The 19,227-nt window shown below is 37.5% G+C and overlaps 1 protein-coding gene across 12 annotated transcripts in view; it reads right to left on the minus strand.

Moving 5' to 3' along the window:
- The window catches only part of pecam1b (platelet and endothelial cell adhesion molecule 1b), a 70,810-nt gene that overhangs the window by 34,598 nt on the left and 16,985 nt on the right, over window positions 1-19,227 (minus strand). For 9 of the 12 annotated variants that reach the window (XR_003936450.1, XR_003936451.1, XM_030145635.1 and 6 more), the window contains exons 4-10: window positions 15,654-15,935; window positions 15,303-15,572; window positions 11,191-11,463; window positions 9,221-9,499; window positions 6,401-6,679; window positions 2,471-2,572; window positions 2,321-2,351 (exon numbers count right to left, since the gene is read on the minus strand). Coding sequence is in view for 10 of the 12 variants with exons in the window: in XM_030145635.1 (XP_030001495.1) it covers window positions 2,321-2,351; window positions 2,471-2,572; window positions 6,401-6,679; window positions 9,221-9,499; window positions 11,191-11,463; window positions 15,303-15,572; window positions 15,654-15,935 (1,516 nt within the window). In the remaining 2 variants the exon portion in view is untranslated. Of the gene's footprint in view, window positions 1-2,320; window positions 2,352-2,419; window positions 2,573-6,400; window positions 6,680-9,220; window positions 9,500-11,190; window positions 11,464-15,302; window positions 15,573-15,653; window positions 15,936-19,227 lie in introns of all 12 variants that reach the window. The other 3 variants (XM_030145644.1, XM_030145660.1, XM_030145697.1) reach the window with 2 other exon arrangements.

A 19,227-nucleotide genomic window follows, 5' to 3' on the forward strand; every position in this document is an offset into this window, starting at 1 on the left:
TCTGATAAGTGTAATCTATTTTGACTTTTCTTCAAGTATTGCAGCTTTAAACAATGTCTGATAACATTGCATTTTTGTTACTTTGACAATTTGCCATTTTGTGTAAAAGAAGATATGCATGTGACGTCACCACTAGCGGAAGTCACCGTGGTTCCGCCCACTGAGTGGCAGAAAAGAGGGAGATGAGTGACAGCACTGGCTTCAACACTGTCTAAACCAAAGAACAATATTTAATAAAAAATGGGGCAGAGCTGTTGTGAGATTGATTGTATTTTCAGGTTCTTAAAGCAGTGGGAGCTATTGTTTTACAGACACCGAAAGACAAAGAAAAGAGGAGATGGATCTACAAATCCAGGAAACCAAACCTAGATCTGTGGATCCTGTTTGGGGTCAGCTAACATTCATTTATGCTGAATTTTTGGGTCCAATCAGACCTGAAATGATGTATTGTTTTGGCTAACGTTCCTTCTTAGTGCAGCTCTTGGTTTCATGATCAGATCTTTCCTGGTTTTTGTCTTCATTTTGTGATTCTGAACCTTGTGCTCCTACATGATTAGTAAACTAACTGAAACTGAGGCTAACCTAGTTTTACAAATACAGGGGAACTGGAGAATAAAGCTACGACGGAGTATTAGGACCACAGAAGAAAAGAAAAACACTGTCACTACGAGAATAAAGCCATAAAATATCGATATAAAACCTGTAATTTTATGAGAATAAAGTCGAATACAAAAAGAATCACAATGTTATGAGAATAAAGTCGTAGTTATTAAAAAACCTCATAACTTAACAAAAATGTCATTCGTTTATGAGATTAAAGTCGTCATATTCTGACAATAAAGCCATAATATTACAAGAATAATGTATTAATTTAAAACCAGGTGGTGTAAATCTGCTAATTTCCCAGAATGCAGTGGTGCCCTGCTGGTCCACAGCAGTAGTATCTGTGTTGGATAAAGGACTGGATCTGAACTAGACTCAGTAAATCTGCTCAGTCCCAGTAGATCATGCATATATTCACTGGGGTCAGTCCACGCTGGACTGGAAATGACCTTTGGATCAGCTGGTTCTGGGCCCTAGTTTTGGAGCCTTTGGATCAGCTGGTTCTGGGCCCTAGTTTTGGACCCTTTGGATCAGCTGGTTCTGGTCCTATTTTTGGAGCCTTTGGATCAGCTGGTTCTGGTCCTAGTTTTGGAGCCTTTGGATCAGCTGGTTCTGGGCCCTAGTTTTGGAGCCTTTGGATCAGCTGGTTCTGGTCCTAGTTTTGGAGCCTTTGGATCAGCTGGTTCTGGGTCCTAGTTTTGGACCCTGGTTGTCAGTCCTGATGAAACCATGTATATTAGTTTCAGGTCCAAATAGCGCTGATCCCCTCCCCCCTGGATCAGGTCTGGATCCTCCATTTGTGTCCACATGTCAGTGTTCATGGACCACTTGTTCTTTGGTAGCTCGTACAGATCCATGTCCAGTCCAACTGTCCTTCATTTAATTTCAGATTTCCCATGGTCCTTTTCTCTGGCTGTGTTTACTGCTATACTCCGTCAGGTTGAGCAGGTTGGTCTTTGCCACTCAGTCTGAGTTAGAGGGGCGGATGTGCATACCCTCTATAGATTCTCACAATTTTTTATAGTTGGTATTTAGGATTAATGCTGTGATTTCTACAATATTTCCAATAAAAGAAAAGGAAACCAGTGTCATCTTAATTAGTTCCAGAGCTGCGTTGCATATCTGCAAAGCTGATCATAAAGTCACAATATTCAAGATTTTCCTCAAAAACCAAAAAGATACAACTATGTTTTGACTCGTATGATCAGAATCTCAGTGCTGTTTTAGTTGCCACACTCTGCACATAGTGTTTCCTAATGTTTCCTCTTGCCTTGTTGGTGCTGTGGATGTTTCTGGGTATCAATATTTCGGCAGTGTGTGCAGCACCATGGGTGACGCAATATTTAAAAAATGAACAATTCCTGTCACATCACTATCTGTGACTGTGTCTTTACGGTCTGCTGAACACGTAAAACACTGCAGAAATGGGCAAGTTCTTTGCAGAGATCCCCTTTTATAAAAATTTAGAGAGGAGATTTTGGAGTGAGCGCACTGTATGGAACGAAGGCTTGTCACATCATATTAAGAAAAACTAAAACTAAAGTGTGAGCAGTAATGTGGAGTGTGTGTGATTTTTAACCTGTTTAATTGGCTCAAACATGCAAAACAACCAGCGTGGTTCTTTGTAAACTAACAGGTTTCACCCAGCTGATCAAACTCACTTTACTGTCACTACATCAATCACATTCAGAGGAAGCAAGGAGTCAAACCAACTCACACTGACAATTCAGCAGCTGCTTCTCTTTTACCTACGATAAGAGAGACAAAGTGAGAAGAACCAGAGGAAGTAGGTGGTAGGAAAGATTGGTTTTCATACATAGTTAGACATGAGAGGCCTGAGTTGCTGGAGGACTGTAGGTCTCTCTACCTCTCTTGGATTTGAAGAAAAGTGCGAGCACCACCACCAGGACCGACACAGCCAGCAGACAGAAGCCCCCGATCACCACCTTCTTCCACATGGCCAGTTGCACTGTGCAAGGGAAGACACACAAAGGAAACTATGAACACACACACACATAGATGCAAACGAGAAAAAAGGATCCAAACAAGTGTTCAGAGAATGCAAACCTCCACCAAGCACCCCGAACGGTGTGCATGTGTGGATCGACTATTTCTGTTTAAATTCAACAGTTTACAGGTTGTTCCATACAGCAGACAAATTTAAAGCTTGGTACCAGTCATGTGTCTGTCCAGTTATAGTACATTCCAATCAGTATTTTTTGAGTTTAGGTTTAGGTTAGTTTATTTCAGACACAGGCATAATACAAAACATATGGAACAAAAATAAATAAATAAATAAAAATAAATAAATAAATAAATAAAATAATAATAATAATAATAATAAACAATACACAAATAAAAATCAAACAATAGAAAAATAATAATAATAATAATGATAAACAATACACAATTAAAAAATCAAATAATAGAAAAAAAAAAGAACAACTGTTGTGGCTGAAAGGGAGTAGGAAGAAGCCACTGCTTATCCAGTCCTACCTCTGATTCCAGTCCTCAGACTGTTAGAGCTGAATCACTTGATATAAACACTATAAACACACCCCTACCAACCTGTACCCCCAAACAGTCACATACACACATACAGTCACATACACATGTACAGTCACATACACACATACAGTCACATACACACATACAGTCACATACACACATGTACATACACACATACAGTCACATACACATGTACATACACACATACAGTCACATACACACATGTACATACACACATACAGTCACATACACACATACAGTCACATACACACATACAGTCACATACACACATACATACACACATACAGTCACATACACACATACATACACACATACAGTCACATACACACATACAGTCACATACACACATGTGCATACACACATACAGTCACATACACACATACAGTCACATACACACATACATACACACATACAGTCACATACACACATACAGTCACATACACATGTACATACACACATACAGTCACATACACACATACATACACACATACAGTCACATACACACATACATACACACATACAGTCACATACACACATACATACAGTCACATACACACATACAGTCACATACACACATACATACACACATACAGTCACATACACACATACAGTCACATACACATGTACATACACACATACAGTCACATACACACATACAGTCACATACACACATACACACACATACACACCAGTTTATGTCTACCGCTGTATATCAACACACGTCTGCACCCCCATGTTTATATACACACACCATACAAATCCAAATAATGATCATACCCTTCCTTGAGCCAGATATTGTGAAAATAACATTTCTTTGTACATTTTTTTGAAAATTTTTTTTGTTTGAGTTATAATGAAAAATGTGCCGTAATAATAATAATAATAATAATAATAATAATAATAATAATAACAATAATAATAATAATAATAATAATAATAAGTGCAATGGAAACAGATTCATCCTATAATTGTGTGCATTTGTATATGTGGCTCAATAATGAGACTGTAACTTTAAGGAAGTGAAATGACGTATTAGATAGACACAGTGATGAAACACCACCATGTATGAAGAGCTTTACAAACCAACCGTAGACAAAGGCTATGACAAACTCTGAACGAATTTGAAGTGTTTTATGATCCAAACGTAGACTGTGTACATTCAGTGGATGGAAGAACCACTGTTGTTTTGAAACCAATCCGCAATTTGGCTATTGCCATTTTGGCTTTTTGGCTACAGAGGTGACCATATTTGGACCCCAAGGGGTCAGAGGTGAGCTAATGCTAAATGCTAGCTTACTAACTCCATTGTCTTATACTCTTGTTAATGAAATCTATTACCAAAAACTGAAACAGCAGATACCAAAGCTTGGATTTGACCTGAGATCTTATCAATGACGGAAACATTTAACCCTTTCATGCATGAATTATGAGAACCTTAAAGGGTCCAAACACACTAATGTCCCATCAGAGAGCGAACTTTATTTGACTGCCATTCCAACATTTATTTCAAGATAAAGTAGCTCCTTGTTTTGGATAATCCTTTATGGTCCAACTAAAGCAAAAATGAATTTAAAAGTAAAAATATAGGTCAAATTGTCTCTAAAATGTCTCGTCAGAGATTTTGAATACCATTTTTTGACCCTAAGCAAGACATTTTTCCCAAGGGTTTTTATTCCTCTTTATGCATTAAAAAAAACAAAAAAACAAAAAAACAATGCGATTGACAATTTTTTTTTAATGAACCTATTTTTCAAGGAGTTGCAAAAACATCCCCTCAGCTGGACATCATGCATTTAATTTTTGAAGCAAAGAAACATGTATTTACTGATACACTGTGTGAAAACTATGAAATAATTTTTTTAATGCTGCTAATAGAATAGAATAGAATAAACTTCATTGTCATTGTACTCCATGTTACAATGAAATTGTGCAGGCCTCCCCCCCCAGTGCAATTCAGCGTAAACAAGATAAAAACACAATAGTATATAAATAAGACTCAAAAAAATATAGTGATAATAAAAATCTTAAGATAAATATTTAGACAAGACAGTTCAAAACTTAAAGGCTTTAAAAGTTGAAAAGTTTAAAAACAGTAGTACCCCAAGTTTACTTATTTAAAAGCCTTATAGCCCAGGGATAAAAAGTGTCTCTGAGCCGGTTTGTTTGGCTCCCCTGATGTTTGGTCACATTTTAACATACTCTAATATTAGTTAATACTCACTTTATGGAGATAATATGCAAAAAAAAAAAAAACCAAAAAAAAAAAAAAAAACCTACAGTCTAATAACAATAACAAGCAGCTGATTTACACTCAAACATGTTACTGCGGATCAGATTTATCAAGAACAGCAAAGTTACAGTAATGGTCTGAATGTGAGTGTATGGGATGATGCATAAGTGTCCACTGTGTTGGCTGATAAGGAACTAAAACAATAAAATCCATGAATATATAAGAGAACAGCTGGAGAAGAACTGTCCACTGTAGTGACCACTGTGCATGAAAGGGTTAAAGATGGAGCACCAGATCATTAGATGTTCCAAAAAAAAAAAAAAAAACATTTTTAGACAAAGTTCAGTAAAAGTCCTATGGATGGGCGTCTGGGCTTTTTGGAGCCGCCCACAGCAGCCATCAGTGATGTCACTTAAAGGTAGTTCTGCACTGGCTTCAGTTGGATTCAGGAAGTTTATCAGCCCCTCAGGCAAAAGCTCAGTTTGTTATTGTATGAAACATCTCAGCTAACAGGGTTAATGGGTAAACAGGGGTTTAAATCATGGTAAAAATTAAACATGACTCTTAACTCTTGACTCTTTTTTAAGATTTTACTGATCACTTTTAAAGCCTGAATGGGTCTGGCCCTTAGCTGTTTAGATGAGATGCTAGTGGACTACGAGCCAGTACACAGCCTTATTTTTCTGTGAAAAAAGAAAAAATTTCTTTAAAAAAATTTTAATTTTATGGTTATTCGCAGTTACAGATTTTCATGTTATCTTACATTTGACATGTAAAATCACAGTCTATTTTTGTCATTTCATTGATATTTTCCTGTGTCTTAAAAATGCAGGAAAAATCTGTAAAATAAACAGTGAAACTTCTGTTAAATTACAGATTTTTTTTTTTTACAGTGTAAATCCCAGTTAGTGGATGTAATTCTGATTGTATGAGACTATGTAGTCCTTTAACAGGCTTCAAAATTCAAAAGATAAAATAATGTCAATGAGTTCAAACAAATATAACAGAGCGCTGAACAGAAACAGTCATGGTTCTCACCTTCCACATGGATATGCTCACTGCTGATGACGTTGTTGGCGGGGTTGAAGGCCTCAAAGTAATATTTGCCACTGTCCTCTTTGGACAGATCCCGGATCTCAAAGCTGGTGTTGTTGTCGTAGGAGTTGGTTGTGAACAGTGGCTGGTCTCGGCCATCGCGGTATATCTTAAAGGTGACTGGCGGTGTCCCTTTAACACTGCAGATCAGGAGCAGGTTAGTTCCTTCTGCGATTTCTGACAATGTGGGGATGATGGTCAACAGCGGCTGCGACAAAGGCTCTAGAAAAAGACAGAGACGAAGGAAAGTGTTGAGGCCATCACGGTGTCTGCACTTGAAACTGAACCACTTCATTATTGACCTACTTTTACACTGACATACATGTCAAATGTGTTTTAACCCTTTCATGCATGACGTCCACATTTGTGGACACATAGTTTAAACTCACTTTCCAAAGGGTTATAAAGGCAATATTCTCCAAACCCCATGGGGGCAGTCTCTATAGACCCCAAGAAATACAATGAGAAAAAGTATCATCTTCATCAGAATTTGGACTGATCTGTGATCTCATTAAGTTAACATCCTAAGACCCAGCTATGGGTTTGCATTTATGTTTGTGGGCAAGATTCTCACAGCTTTATAAAAAAACAAAACCTAAAAAAAACCCCAAAGAAACAAACAAACAAACAAAAAAAACCTGTCCACCACAAAGGACATTCCATGACAAAAAAAAAAAAAGAATCTGTAAAAACTGTTGCATCATGATGTTTCCAGTATAGGCAATTATTTAATTAAAAAAGCCAAAGTTTGTACTTTACCAGGTCTCAGAAGGTTAAATATCGTCTAAATAAAAACATATTTTCAACAATTCAAAATGCATTTCAACTTTAGCCTAATTTTAAGTAATAAAATCAATTTAAAAATCTAGATACTTTCTTTTCATAATTCATGCATGAAAGGGTTAAACTCAGTTTTCTACCAGTACTCTCTAATGCACATGTTCAGGCAGTTTAGGATGTAGTTTTGGAAGATTTATTCCAGTGGTTCCCAACCTTTTTTGGCTCATGACCCCATTTTAACATCACAAATTTATGGCGACCCCAGACATTCAAAACAGAGACATTTCTTTTGCTAATTTGCTATATTATGTTGCAAATGAACGTTAATTTTAGAGGACATTTAGTCTATATAATGTATATTATTATGGACGGAGGCAGAAAAGCCAGGTGTGTGTTTTAGTGTTTGAGTCACTTTTCAAAAGTTTAAAAGCAGCTAAATTTTAAGTGTGATGGTGAACAGTGAGACAAGAGCTTACACTACATTTGGCAGAGGAGAATCTTTGTTTAGCGCAGTGGTTTCCAACCTTTTTTGGCTCGTGACCCCATTTTAACATCACAAATTTATGGCGACCCCAGACATTCAAAACAGACATTTTTTTAGCTAAAACTAATTTGCTAGTTTGCTATACTATGTTGCAAATAAACGTTAATTTTAGAGGACATTTAGTCTATATAATGTATATTATTATGGACAGAGGCAGTAAATCCAGGTGTAGATTACTGCACAAAGGGAGAGTTGGATTTTCCTTGGTCAGGATATGTACAGTCAGTCCAGCTGTGATTTACAAGGAGGACAATTAATACTGAACAAACAAGAACTCAAACTATGAATTATGAAAGAGCTGCAGCATCTGAAACTGACCACAATGAACATCTGAAAAATACTTTCAAGTTTCATCTTCACAGTTTGTCATGTCTTTTATGTATTGTGACTGTCTGACTCAACTCACCATATAATTTTTTATTACTAGTAAGTTTTTCAACCTAGTGTACTCTGGCTGCCATCGCCGGCAAAGGGAGCAGGTAGATCCACAGTCACTGTCTCTCTATAGGGTGATAGTCCAGGGGAAACCCTCCTGGTAGGTTTAAAGGGGTCTTCATCACCGTACCACATGATAACAATTCTTTTCAATTTCAATTCTTAATTTTCTTAAGAAATTTCCGTTTTTTTCAGGTTATTCACATCTTTTTTGTTTGGATAGTTTGTAAATGTAAATATTTTCATAATTTAATGTTTTTGATTTTTTTTTGTTTTGTTTCTTTTGCACTAAAACAAAAATAAAAAATAGAAGTTGTCATTATTTGTAAGTCATTATGCTTTTTTTTCTTTTTGGTCCGGCCCACTTGAGGTTAAATTGGTCTGAATGTGGCCCCTGAACTACAATGAGTTTGACACCCCTGGTCTAAATGTTGTCTAAAATTAACGTTTATTTGCAACATAGTATAGCAAACTATAACATGATCGAAAACAAATTAGTTTTAGCAAATAAAATGTCTCCGTTTTGAATGTCTGGGGTCACCAGAAATTTCTAATAATTTATTAAAAAATATATATATTAAAACTTGCCAATGAAAATTAACATTATATTGTCTAAATGTTGTCTAAAATTAACGTTTATTTGCAACATATTATAGCAAACTATTACATGATCAAAAACAAATTAATTTTAGCCAAAAAAAATGTCTTTGTTTTGAATGTCTGGGGTCACCAGAAATTTGTGATGTTAAAATGGGGTCACGAGCCAAAAAAGGTTGGAAACCATGGCATTAACTACTTTCTTTACTGAGGAGTTGGTAACACTGTGAGTTTGTTAATGTCTGAACTGACTGTTTCGTGCATCTGTTAGTTGGTGATTTTTGGGGGTTTCAAGCTGAAAACAGATGTGAACCACTGTTGTTGGTATAATACAGAGCTGTGCAGATGTGTGTGTTCATGAAGGAAAACCATGATTAGTATAATGTATAAAACAGATGAATATTTACCTATGGCAGTGATGTCCACTGTTTCACTAAGCTTGCCGTCTTTATGACTGTTCTTTGCCTCACACATGTACTTGCTCGTTTTTCCGGGGTGCCTGAAGGTCACTATGAACAGAGCCTGTTGTCCGGGCTGCTTGACGATGACCGTGTGCAGGGGGTCGTAGTTCTCCAGCAGGGTGTAGTTTATGGGCAGGCTGCCGAAGTCGGACTCACAGCGGATCTGGAAGGGCCGTCCCAGGACCGCCTTACCCACCACAGAGATCCTTGGAGTGGACACAGAGACTATAAAAACAAAGATGAGAACAACACCGGATCAGTCCCGTCAGGAAGTGTGTGTGTGTGTCAAGGTTATAATAGTTTTGGATTTTTCATTATAGTTTAGTTTTATTCAGTTTTGACTTTTTTTCTGTAATTCAGTTGGTTTTAATTAGCTTTTAGAGCAGGTTTGCTAGTTTCATTAGTTTTCATTTTTTCTAAATGTTTAGTTTTAGGGGTTTTTTTGTATCTTTTCTCTTCTTCTCTGTCGTCGTATTCAAATAAATCCCAGACAGGACTCTGCTGCTTTCTCCCAACTTTAGTCTCCATTTTTCCAGGTAGAGTGGGGACCAGAAGACGACTGGAAACCACAAGTGTCGGGAAGTATGGACTTAGGTCTGCTTGGCCCAAAATTTAATGGTCCTAGGCCTATCTGTGGGTACAATTTGGTAAAGATGATTGGAAAAGTTTTCCCGTAAAGTTGCTAACAAACAAACAAACAAACACACAAAGCATTCATTCATTCATTCATTTTCTGAACCCGCTTTATCCTCACTAGGGTCACGGGGGTCGCTTGGAGCCTATCCCAGCTACATAGGGGCGAAGGCGGGGTACACCCTGGACAAGTCGCCAGTTCATCACATGGCTGAACATATAGAGACAAACAATCACTCTCACATTCACACCTATGGGCAATTTAGATTAACCAATTAACCTATCAGTGCATGTGTTTGGATGGTGGGAGGAAGCCGGAGTACCCGGAGAGAACCCACGCAGACACGGAGAGAACATGCAAACTCCACACAGAAAGGTCCCACCCCCCGTCGACTGGTGTTGGAATCGAACCCAGGACCTTCTGTCTGTGAGGCACGAGAGTGAACCACTGCACCACCGTGTCGCCCAACACACAAAGCAATGTGATCACAATATCTCCTGGTGGAGGTGAAAACAATCCAAATAAACAACAGTTCTGCTGGTTGGATTACATTCAGCTGTTTGGGTCTTTGAATGCCTCTTGTCTTTGGAAGGTAAGCAGTTGAATCTGTCACGAGTTTTCTACGAAATAAAAGAGGTGTGTCTTTCGCAAGGTTATAATAGTTTTGGATTTTTCGTTATAGTTTAGTTTTATTTAGTTTTGACTTTTTTTTCTCTAATTCAGTTCGTTTTAATTGGTTTTTAGAGCAGGTTTGTTAGTTTTTATTAGTTTTCACTTTTTTTGTAAATGCTTAGTTTTAGTATTAATTTAGTTTTGTCGTATCTTTTCTCTTCTTCACCGTCGTATTCAAATAAATCCCAGACAGGACTCTGCTGCTTTCTCCCAACTTTAGTCTCCATGTTTCCAGTTAGAGTGGGGACCAGAAGACGACTGGAAACCACAAGTGACGGACCATGAAGTGTCATATGGTGCCGCTAGCTAAAATTGCTCAAGCAAAATAAATTTAAAAAATAAATCAATTTCATATCAATCTGACATTGACAAAAACTAAAACGAAGGGAATTTTATCCATAATTTTTTATCTGTTTAAGTTAGTTTTGTAAACACACAATACAGTTTCAGTTAGTTATCATTTTTTTCTTTTAATTCTAGTTTTTATTGATTTCAGTTAACGAAAATGTTTTTACAATTCTAGTTTTTGTCAGTTCGTTAGTTTTCGTTAACGATAATAACCTTGGTGTGTGTGTGTGTGTGTGTGTGTGTGTGTGTAAAGTGGCCTAACCTCGAGGATGAACAGTCAGGGTTTTGCTGTGTTTCACAATGCCCTTGGCCTGAGCTGTGCAGGTGTAGTTGAACTCATACGGCAGGGCTTTGCCAGAAAATTCTCCGTTGCCTCTGGGGATCAGAAAGCTTTCAGGTGGATCTAGAGAGTAGGTCAGCTCTTCCCTGCGGAGTCTCTCAGATGCAAAGCTCTCACTTCTGCAGGTGAGCGTCATGGGTTCCTTTTGGAAGACTTCAGCAGGAGACATGGTGAGGGTGGGGACGGAGAACAGCTCTGTGGATCCAAGGAAGATTACACAAGAAGACATCATCTGCACTGATATCACCGAAAAACATCATTGTTTTTTATTCTGCAATAGTCTGCATAAACTGCATCATTTTCAGTGAAATTCTGGAAAAACTGGGGTGTTCTAAAATTTTTGACTGGCAATAAAAAAAAAAAAAAAAAAAAAAAAAAAATATATATATATATATATATATATATATATATATACATATATATATATATATATGTGTGTGTGTGTGTGTGTGTGTGTGTGTGTGTATATATGTATATATATATATACACTGACTGCTAGGAGATTTCTATACATTTTGACACTGTTGCTTGCTAATATCTTCAGTGTAATTAATGCATTTCACAAATTCACCCCAAGGGCCGGACTGGACCCTTTAGTGGGCTGGATTTGGTCCCTGGACCGCATGTTTGACACCTGTGGTCTAAGGTAACAGAAACATAATGATTTCTATCTCTGTGTGATGATACCCTAATGAAAAAAAAAACTTATTATATTATAGTGGATAAAGTGAGTGAGGCAGCAGTTCAGAGCTAAGCTCTGTAAGGGTAATATTAGTTTGTCTCTGGAATTTGGTCCATTTGGACGCTTCAGGGTTTCAGTTCCCCATGTGAGATGGCTGTGTCACTACAAAGTAAGATGCAGAAAATATTATAAATACAGCATGCTCTTAAACTGATAATGTTTTTAGGTGGCTGGAAACGAACAACAGGGAGGAGCTCGGAGTAGAGCCGCTGCTCCTCTGCGTCGAGAGGGGCCAGCTGAGGTGGCTCGGGCATCTGCTTCAGATGCCTCCTGGACGCCTCCCTGGGGAGGTGTTCCGGGCATGTCCCACTGGGAGGAGACCTCGGGGAAGACCCAGGACACGTTGGAGAGACTATGTCTCTCGGCCGGCCTGGGAACGCCTCGGGGTCCCCCTGGAAGAGCTGGAGGAGGAGTCTGGGGAGAGGGAAGTCTGGGCATCCCTGCTTAGACTGTTCCCCCGCGACCCGGCCCCGGATAAGCGGTGGATAACGGATGGATGGATGGAAACGAACAACAGTAGAATGAAAAGGCCCAGACTAAGTCTTTCACATCTTCATGTGTCTACATTCTTCCCTCTAAATGACACAAATATTTTTCTCTGTCACACTATAAAAAGCTCATAATGGACTAAACTAACACTGACTTGAGCCTTTTTAGGGGCCACCATGGGTCAGGGCGGTGCAGAGGTGTGAAATCTGCACTGAACCTTCATAATTAGTGGAAGACGGCAGTTTCAACAGCAGGTTTATGAGAATAAGTATATACATAAAACAATTTCACAGCAAGCACAGATTTTTTCACATGAAATTTTACAGCAACTGATTTACCCCTTAGAGACCCACAACTATTCTTGTCACAACTTCCAAATATATATATTTTTGTCTTTACTGATTTTTCATTTATTATAATATTATCCTCTGCATTTTGCATTTTCCACGAAAAATCAGGTATCACCCAATTTTTTATTTATTGATCTGAGTAAATTCATAGATCAGATGAGAAAAAACAGAGGAAAATCTGATGTTTTCAACAAAATCTGTCATTAACTGATCATAAACCCGGTGTGTTCATCCACTGTCATTGATCCAACTCCATGGGTTTTACTGGTGAATCAATGTTGGAGACGGTGTTTCCATGGTAACTACAGAGCCTCTGAACATCCAAATGGGTCATATCTGATGACCATGAAAAGATGAAAAACTGTTTTTTTTTACACCAATTATTGACATGGATTGATAGGATTAGTGGATCATCAGGTATTAAATATTTTAGATCAGTGGATGCTACTGGTCGGTGGTGGATGTTTGGGTTCATGGGGTTTTTTATGGATGCTTGCTGGATTCTGTTGGGTCTCTGTAAATTGGCTTAGAGTCTGGTTTCAACCAACTTGGTGTGTAAAGTGTCAGGAGATAACTTTTGTTTTGATTTGGCGCTATATGAATAAAATTTGATTTGATTTGATTTGTACATCCCAATGCAAAAAGTTGTGCAAACAAAGAAGTATTCAGACTAGGTTTGATAAATGGATATTTTACATGTAAGTTTGACTGACGGAAACCTTTGTTTCACTAATCTTTCTACAGCTGTGTGTCCCGACTACAGCACACTATCACTCAGACCCAACAAAGGGCTCTGGAGGATATTACACACCTTTAGCCTGAACTGGAAGCAAATACCTCCAAGGATCTCCACAAAGACAGCATTATACATTAAACCCCAGAATGTTGTGTTGTGACCCCTCCTGGGTTAGAGCGTACTCTTATCAGTATAGAATGCCACAACCAAGGTTATAATAGTTATGGATTTTTCATCATAGTTTAGTTTATTTAGTTTTGACTTTTTTTTTCTCTAATTCAGTTAGTTTTAATTCGTTTTTAGAGCAGGTTTGCTAGTTTTTATTCGTTTTAATTTTTTTTCTAAATGCTTAGTTTTTGTTTAGTTTTAGTATTAATTTTAGTTTTGTCGTATCTTTTCTATGGAAGTAAATCTGTCTCATCAGATTTTGAATTATAAAAACCATTGAATTTTTTTGCACTGAAATTAAATATCTGAATTTTTTTGTCTCTGAATTCAACTATTTAGAATTGAGAATTAATAAAAATTCAGACACAAAAAATTCAGGCGCAAAAAATTCAGATGCAAAAAATTCAGACGCAAAATATTCAGATGCAAAAAATTCTGATCACACATCCGGGACACCAAGGATAAGCAATCGATTCTATCTCAACTCAAAATGACAGCCAACCAATCGAGTTACGTTAGGTTGGTCATGTGACACCAATGCAGGAAGACGGTCAGCACATATGTGTGATCTGAATTTTTTGCATCTGAATTTTTTGCTTTTGAATTTTTTGCATCTGAATTTTTTGTATCGGAATTTTTTTAAATTCTAGATTTATGAACATAGTTGAATTCAGAGACAAAAAAATCAGATACTTAATTTCAGTGCAAAAAAAAAAAAAAAATCAGATACTTAATTTCAGTGCAAAAAAAATTCAGATACTCAGTTTCAGAAAAAAAAATCCAGATACTTAATTTCAGAAAAAAAAATTCAGATACTTAATTTCAGTGCAAAAAAAAAAAAAAAAATCAGATACTTAATTTCAGTGCAAAAAAAATTCAGTGCTAGAAATTCAATAGCTTTTATAATTCAAAATCTGATGACACAGATTTACTTCCATACTTTTCTCTTCTTCTCTGTCGCCGTATTCAAATAAATCCCAGACAGGACTCTGCTGCTTTCTCCCAACATTAGTCTCCATGTTTCCAGATAGAGTGGGGACCAGAAGACGACTGGAAACCACAAGTGACGGACCGTGTGGTGCCGCTAGCTAAAATTGCTAAAGCGGAATAAATCGCTTTCGTATCAATCCGACATTGACAAAGACGAAAACGAAGTGAACTTTATCCAGAATTTTTAAACGTTTTAGTTCGTTTTGTAAGCACACAATACAGTTTCAGTTAGTTATCGTTTTTTCTTTTAATTATAGTTTTAATTTATTTCAGTTAACGAAAATGTTTTTTTCAATTCTGGTTTTCGTCATTTCGTTAGTTTCCGTTAACGATAATAACCTCGGTGACAACACAGATCGTTCACACCAGGTCTAGTTCTAGCTGTGTACAGACATTTTTATGCAGTTTTTCCATCGGTGTGAAACTACTTTAAAGATTCATTTGGCAAAGGAGAGGTAATTTTGTTGATATGTAAATGATGAACAGAGCAGAGCCCAGTGTGAGCCCTGTGGGACACCTGGTAGAATGAAATGCATGAAATCAGCCAAAGTCGACTCACCTGTCACTGAAACCTTCTTTGAAACAGGCTTCACCACGTGTCCCATCTGTAATCTACACTCAAACTCCCCAGAGTCCTTTGCCAGTGCAGTCATGCTGTGGTTGGCTTCAGTTATTCCGCTGCTCAGAAGCTGGTCCCCTTGGCTCAGGTAGACGTCGAGATTGTTAGTGTTACGTGGAACATTTTTGACGGTGCAGAAGATATCTAGCCGATCTCCTTCATAGATGTCTTGCAGTGGGAAAATCTCCAACACTGGTGTGATGGGCAGCTCTATGGAGATAAAAAAAGAGTGAAGAAAAGGCAGAAACTTCTGCTGCTTTGAAAGGAATGAATGCTCAGACTGATGCATACCTCTGACTGTCACTGTTACTGAGTTGCTTTTCTCTGACCAAATGGAGTCTGGTGTAATGAGGATGGTGTAAACGCAGTAAAGTTTATGGATGCCCGAGCTGCTGAGGGGAAAGCTGACCTCCACATGGTTGGTGTTGACTCTCTCTTCACGTTTCTCTTTGGAGCCCTCGTAGAAGTAGAAGATGATAGATCCAGTTTCACCAGGCGCTGTGCAACTGGCCGTCAGCTCCTCCCCTTCACTGATCACACCATTATTGATGTGCAGATGTGGAGGCGACAAACCTGGAAAACCCCAAAAGATCAGGATTATTCCTAAAACAGAGACGCTAAACCAGTGTTTTTCAACCTTGGGGTCGGGACCCTATGTGGGGTCACCTGGAATTCAAATGGGGTCGCCAGAAATTTCTAGTAATCGACAAAAAAAAAACAAAAACAAAAAACAATAACAACTTACTAATAAAAATATGTGGTGAGTTGAGAGAGACAATCACAATACATTAAAGACATGACAAACTCTGAAGTTGAACCTGCAGCACTGTGGTTCTGTTTATCTGTCAAATGTTCTTTGTGGTCGGTTTCAGATGCTGCAGCTCTTTCATAATTCATAGTTTGAGTTTCTATTTTGTTCAGTATTAATTGTCAACCTTGTCAACTCAGGAAAAAAAATCTTGATTAACTCTTTCGGTGCCAGACAGTTAAGGGGCTAATAAGCCTTAAAAGTGCCACAGAATTTGGCCGTTTTTCAGTATTCCGCGTCGTTTTTATAATCGAAGTCTGAATCGTCATCAGAACTCATTTTCTAGCAGATGGGACTGTTTTGACAGATCGCTGTGTTTACGATATTACTACAAAATGGCCATCTAATTTGCATATGATTTCATTCATAAATTCATTCATAAAATTTCCCAAGCAGAAAACGAAACGCGAGCTCTTCCTTGGTCAAAAACCGCTCGGTAACATCCAACCGATTGCTACTTAGATTCAAAACGCACCGGACGCAGCCGATTCATTATTGATCGTAATTTGCAAGAAGATTTGAAAGAATGTCATCGAAATGTGAGAGAGAAATGGGGGTGGATGGTTTGTTTGTACACAAATATGGCGTGTTCTCCAAAGCCGATCTGATCGGCCCGTGGCACTTTAAAGGTTGTATTCATAAAGCCGATTTAATTGGCCCATGGCACTGAAAGAGTTAAGGTTCTCATAATTCATGCATAAAAGGGTTAACTTCACCACTAAAAAAATGTCTCTCTTACAGTTACAGTCAGTGGTTAAAAAAATAACATGCAATTTTTGATCCAATTTTTAATCGTGCCATTGTTTTGGAAATGTTCATCAGTTTAATGTCCCAAGGATTATTTGGACAGCAGTGTATGGTAGGAAGTAGTCTGGTAGTATCATAATAACATGAAATTGATTCAAAGTAATATAAAATCAAACTGACCATTTTATTTATTAATATTCTAAGTCTTTGTTTAGAGCAAGAGTTCCCAACCCACAAGATCAATTTGGTGTCTTCTTGAGAACAAACCAGTGTTTTTCAACCTTGGGGTCAGGACCCCACGTGGGGTCGCCTGGAATTCAAAAGGGGTTGCCTGAAATTTCGAGTAATTGGTAAAAAATAAATAAATAAGTAAAACTTACTAATAGAAAATATATGGTGAGTTGAGAGAGACAATCACAATACATAAAAAACATGACAAACTGTGGTTGTGAAACTGCAGCTCTGTGGTTCTGTTTCTGTGTCAAATGTTCATTGTGGTCAGTTTCAGATGCTGCAGCTCTTTCATAATTCATAATTTGAGTCATTGTTTGTTCAATATTAATTGTCAGCCTTGTAAATCACAGCTGGACTGACTGTACATATCCTGACCAAAGAAAATCAAATTCTCCCTTTGTGCAGTAATCTACACCTGGATTTACTGCCTCCGTCCACAATAATATACATAACACTGGTCAACAACAAATTTATTACCTCCGCCAAGGAGGTTCTGTTTTTGCCAGGGTTTGTTTGTCTGTCCGTTAGTGTGCAACATAACTCAAAAAGTTATGGACAGATTTTGATGAAATTTTCAGGGTTTGTTGGAAATGGGATAAGGAAGAAATGATTAAATTTTGGTGGTGATCGGGGCTGGGGGGGCCCACGGGGGGGGGGGGGGGGGGGGGGGGGGGGGTTAGACCAGAAAATTTCATCAAAATCTGTCCATAACTTTTTGAGTTATGTTGCACACTAACGGACAGACAAACAAACAGACAAACAAACCCTGGCAAAAACATAACCTCCTTGGCGTGGGGGGGCCCACGGGGGGGGCCACTGATCAGCCTTGGCGGAGTTCTGCGCTCTCCGAGTGCTTGTAGTTGTTTAAGTTTTTTGAGCTGATTTAGGATCATTTTGGTGCTGAATCCAAAAATCACATTAATTTTGCTCAATCAGGTCAACTTTCTGAACTATGCTACATATTGGCTTTTTAACATTTTTGCTTACATTTATGGGCATTTTCACATCATATGATACAAAATTCTTTCATATTTCTTGCAATAAATGAGTTCTGAAGATTTTATTTTTGCCAATTTATGATTAATGTTTTTTTTTTAATATTACAGGTGAATGAAATGGCTTCGACTAGAAGATCTTGCAAAAATAAGCCTGACGTATTCTGCTCCATCTGCGCTGAATACACCATTGTACCTAACAGGAATCAAGTCACAAGTTTCATAAAGTGTGCTTACCAATCTGATTTTGGTATTAAACTTGGTGACCAAGATAAAAATTCAATAAAATAAAATAAAAATAAATAAAATAAAAATCAAATTAGCCAAAAAAACCTGACCTGATTGAGAAAAACAGATGTGATTTTTGGATTTAGCGGTGCAAAATGGTCCTAATTCAGTTGAAAAAACCTAGACAACTTGCAAAAAACATTTTTTTGTAACCCAGTGTTATTAGTGACCCCTCCATCATGCGATATTTCTTTTTTATTTTTACTAACTATTTATTTATTTATTTATTTTAGTGCAGTTTTAAATATTTTATCATATATATGGATTGTTTTAGTTGGTGTTTTTAGGATTTGTTTCTGTGTTTTTATTTCATGCTGTGCATTTTGCTATTTCGTTCTGTGACAGCATCTGGGATGTTCTTATTGAATGACAATTAATAAATCTGAATCGGAATCATTATATAGACTAAATTTCATCTAAAATTAACCTTTATTTGCAACATAGTATAGTAAACTATTACATGATCAAAAACAACTTAATTTTAGCAAAAAAGTGTCTCTGTTTTGGACATCTGGGGTCGACAGAAATTTGTGATGTTAAAATGGGGTCAGAAGACTAAAAGGTTGGAACCACTGGACTAAACAAAGATACTCCTCTGCCAAATGTAGTGGAAGATCTCTGTCTCACTGTTCACCATCACACTTAAAATTTAGCAGCTTTTAAACTTTTGAAAAGTGACTCAAACACTAAAACACGCATTTTTTCTCTAAATGGCAAGATTATTGTGTCTGTCACAGTCAGAAAAACACACAGTCTGTCTGCAGCTGTAGAAGTCAGGGTTTCCAACTTATCC

This window comes from Sphaeramia orbicularis, chromosome 1 (genome assembly GCF_902148855.1).
Source record: "Sphaeramia orbicularis chromosome 1, fSphaOr1.1, whole genome shotgun sequence".
Classification (NCBI taxonomy): domain Eukaryota; kingdom Metazoa; phylum Chordata; class Actinopteri; order Kurtiformes; family Apogonidae; genus Sphaeramia; species Sphaeramia orbicularis.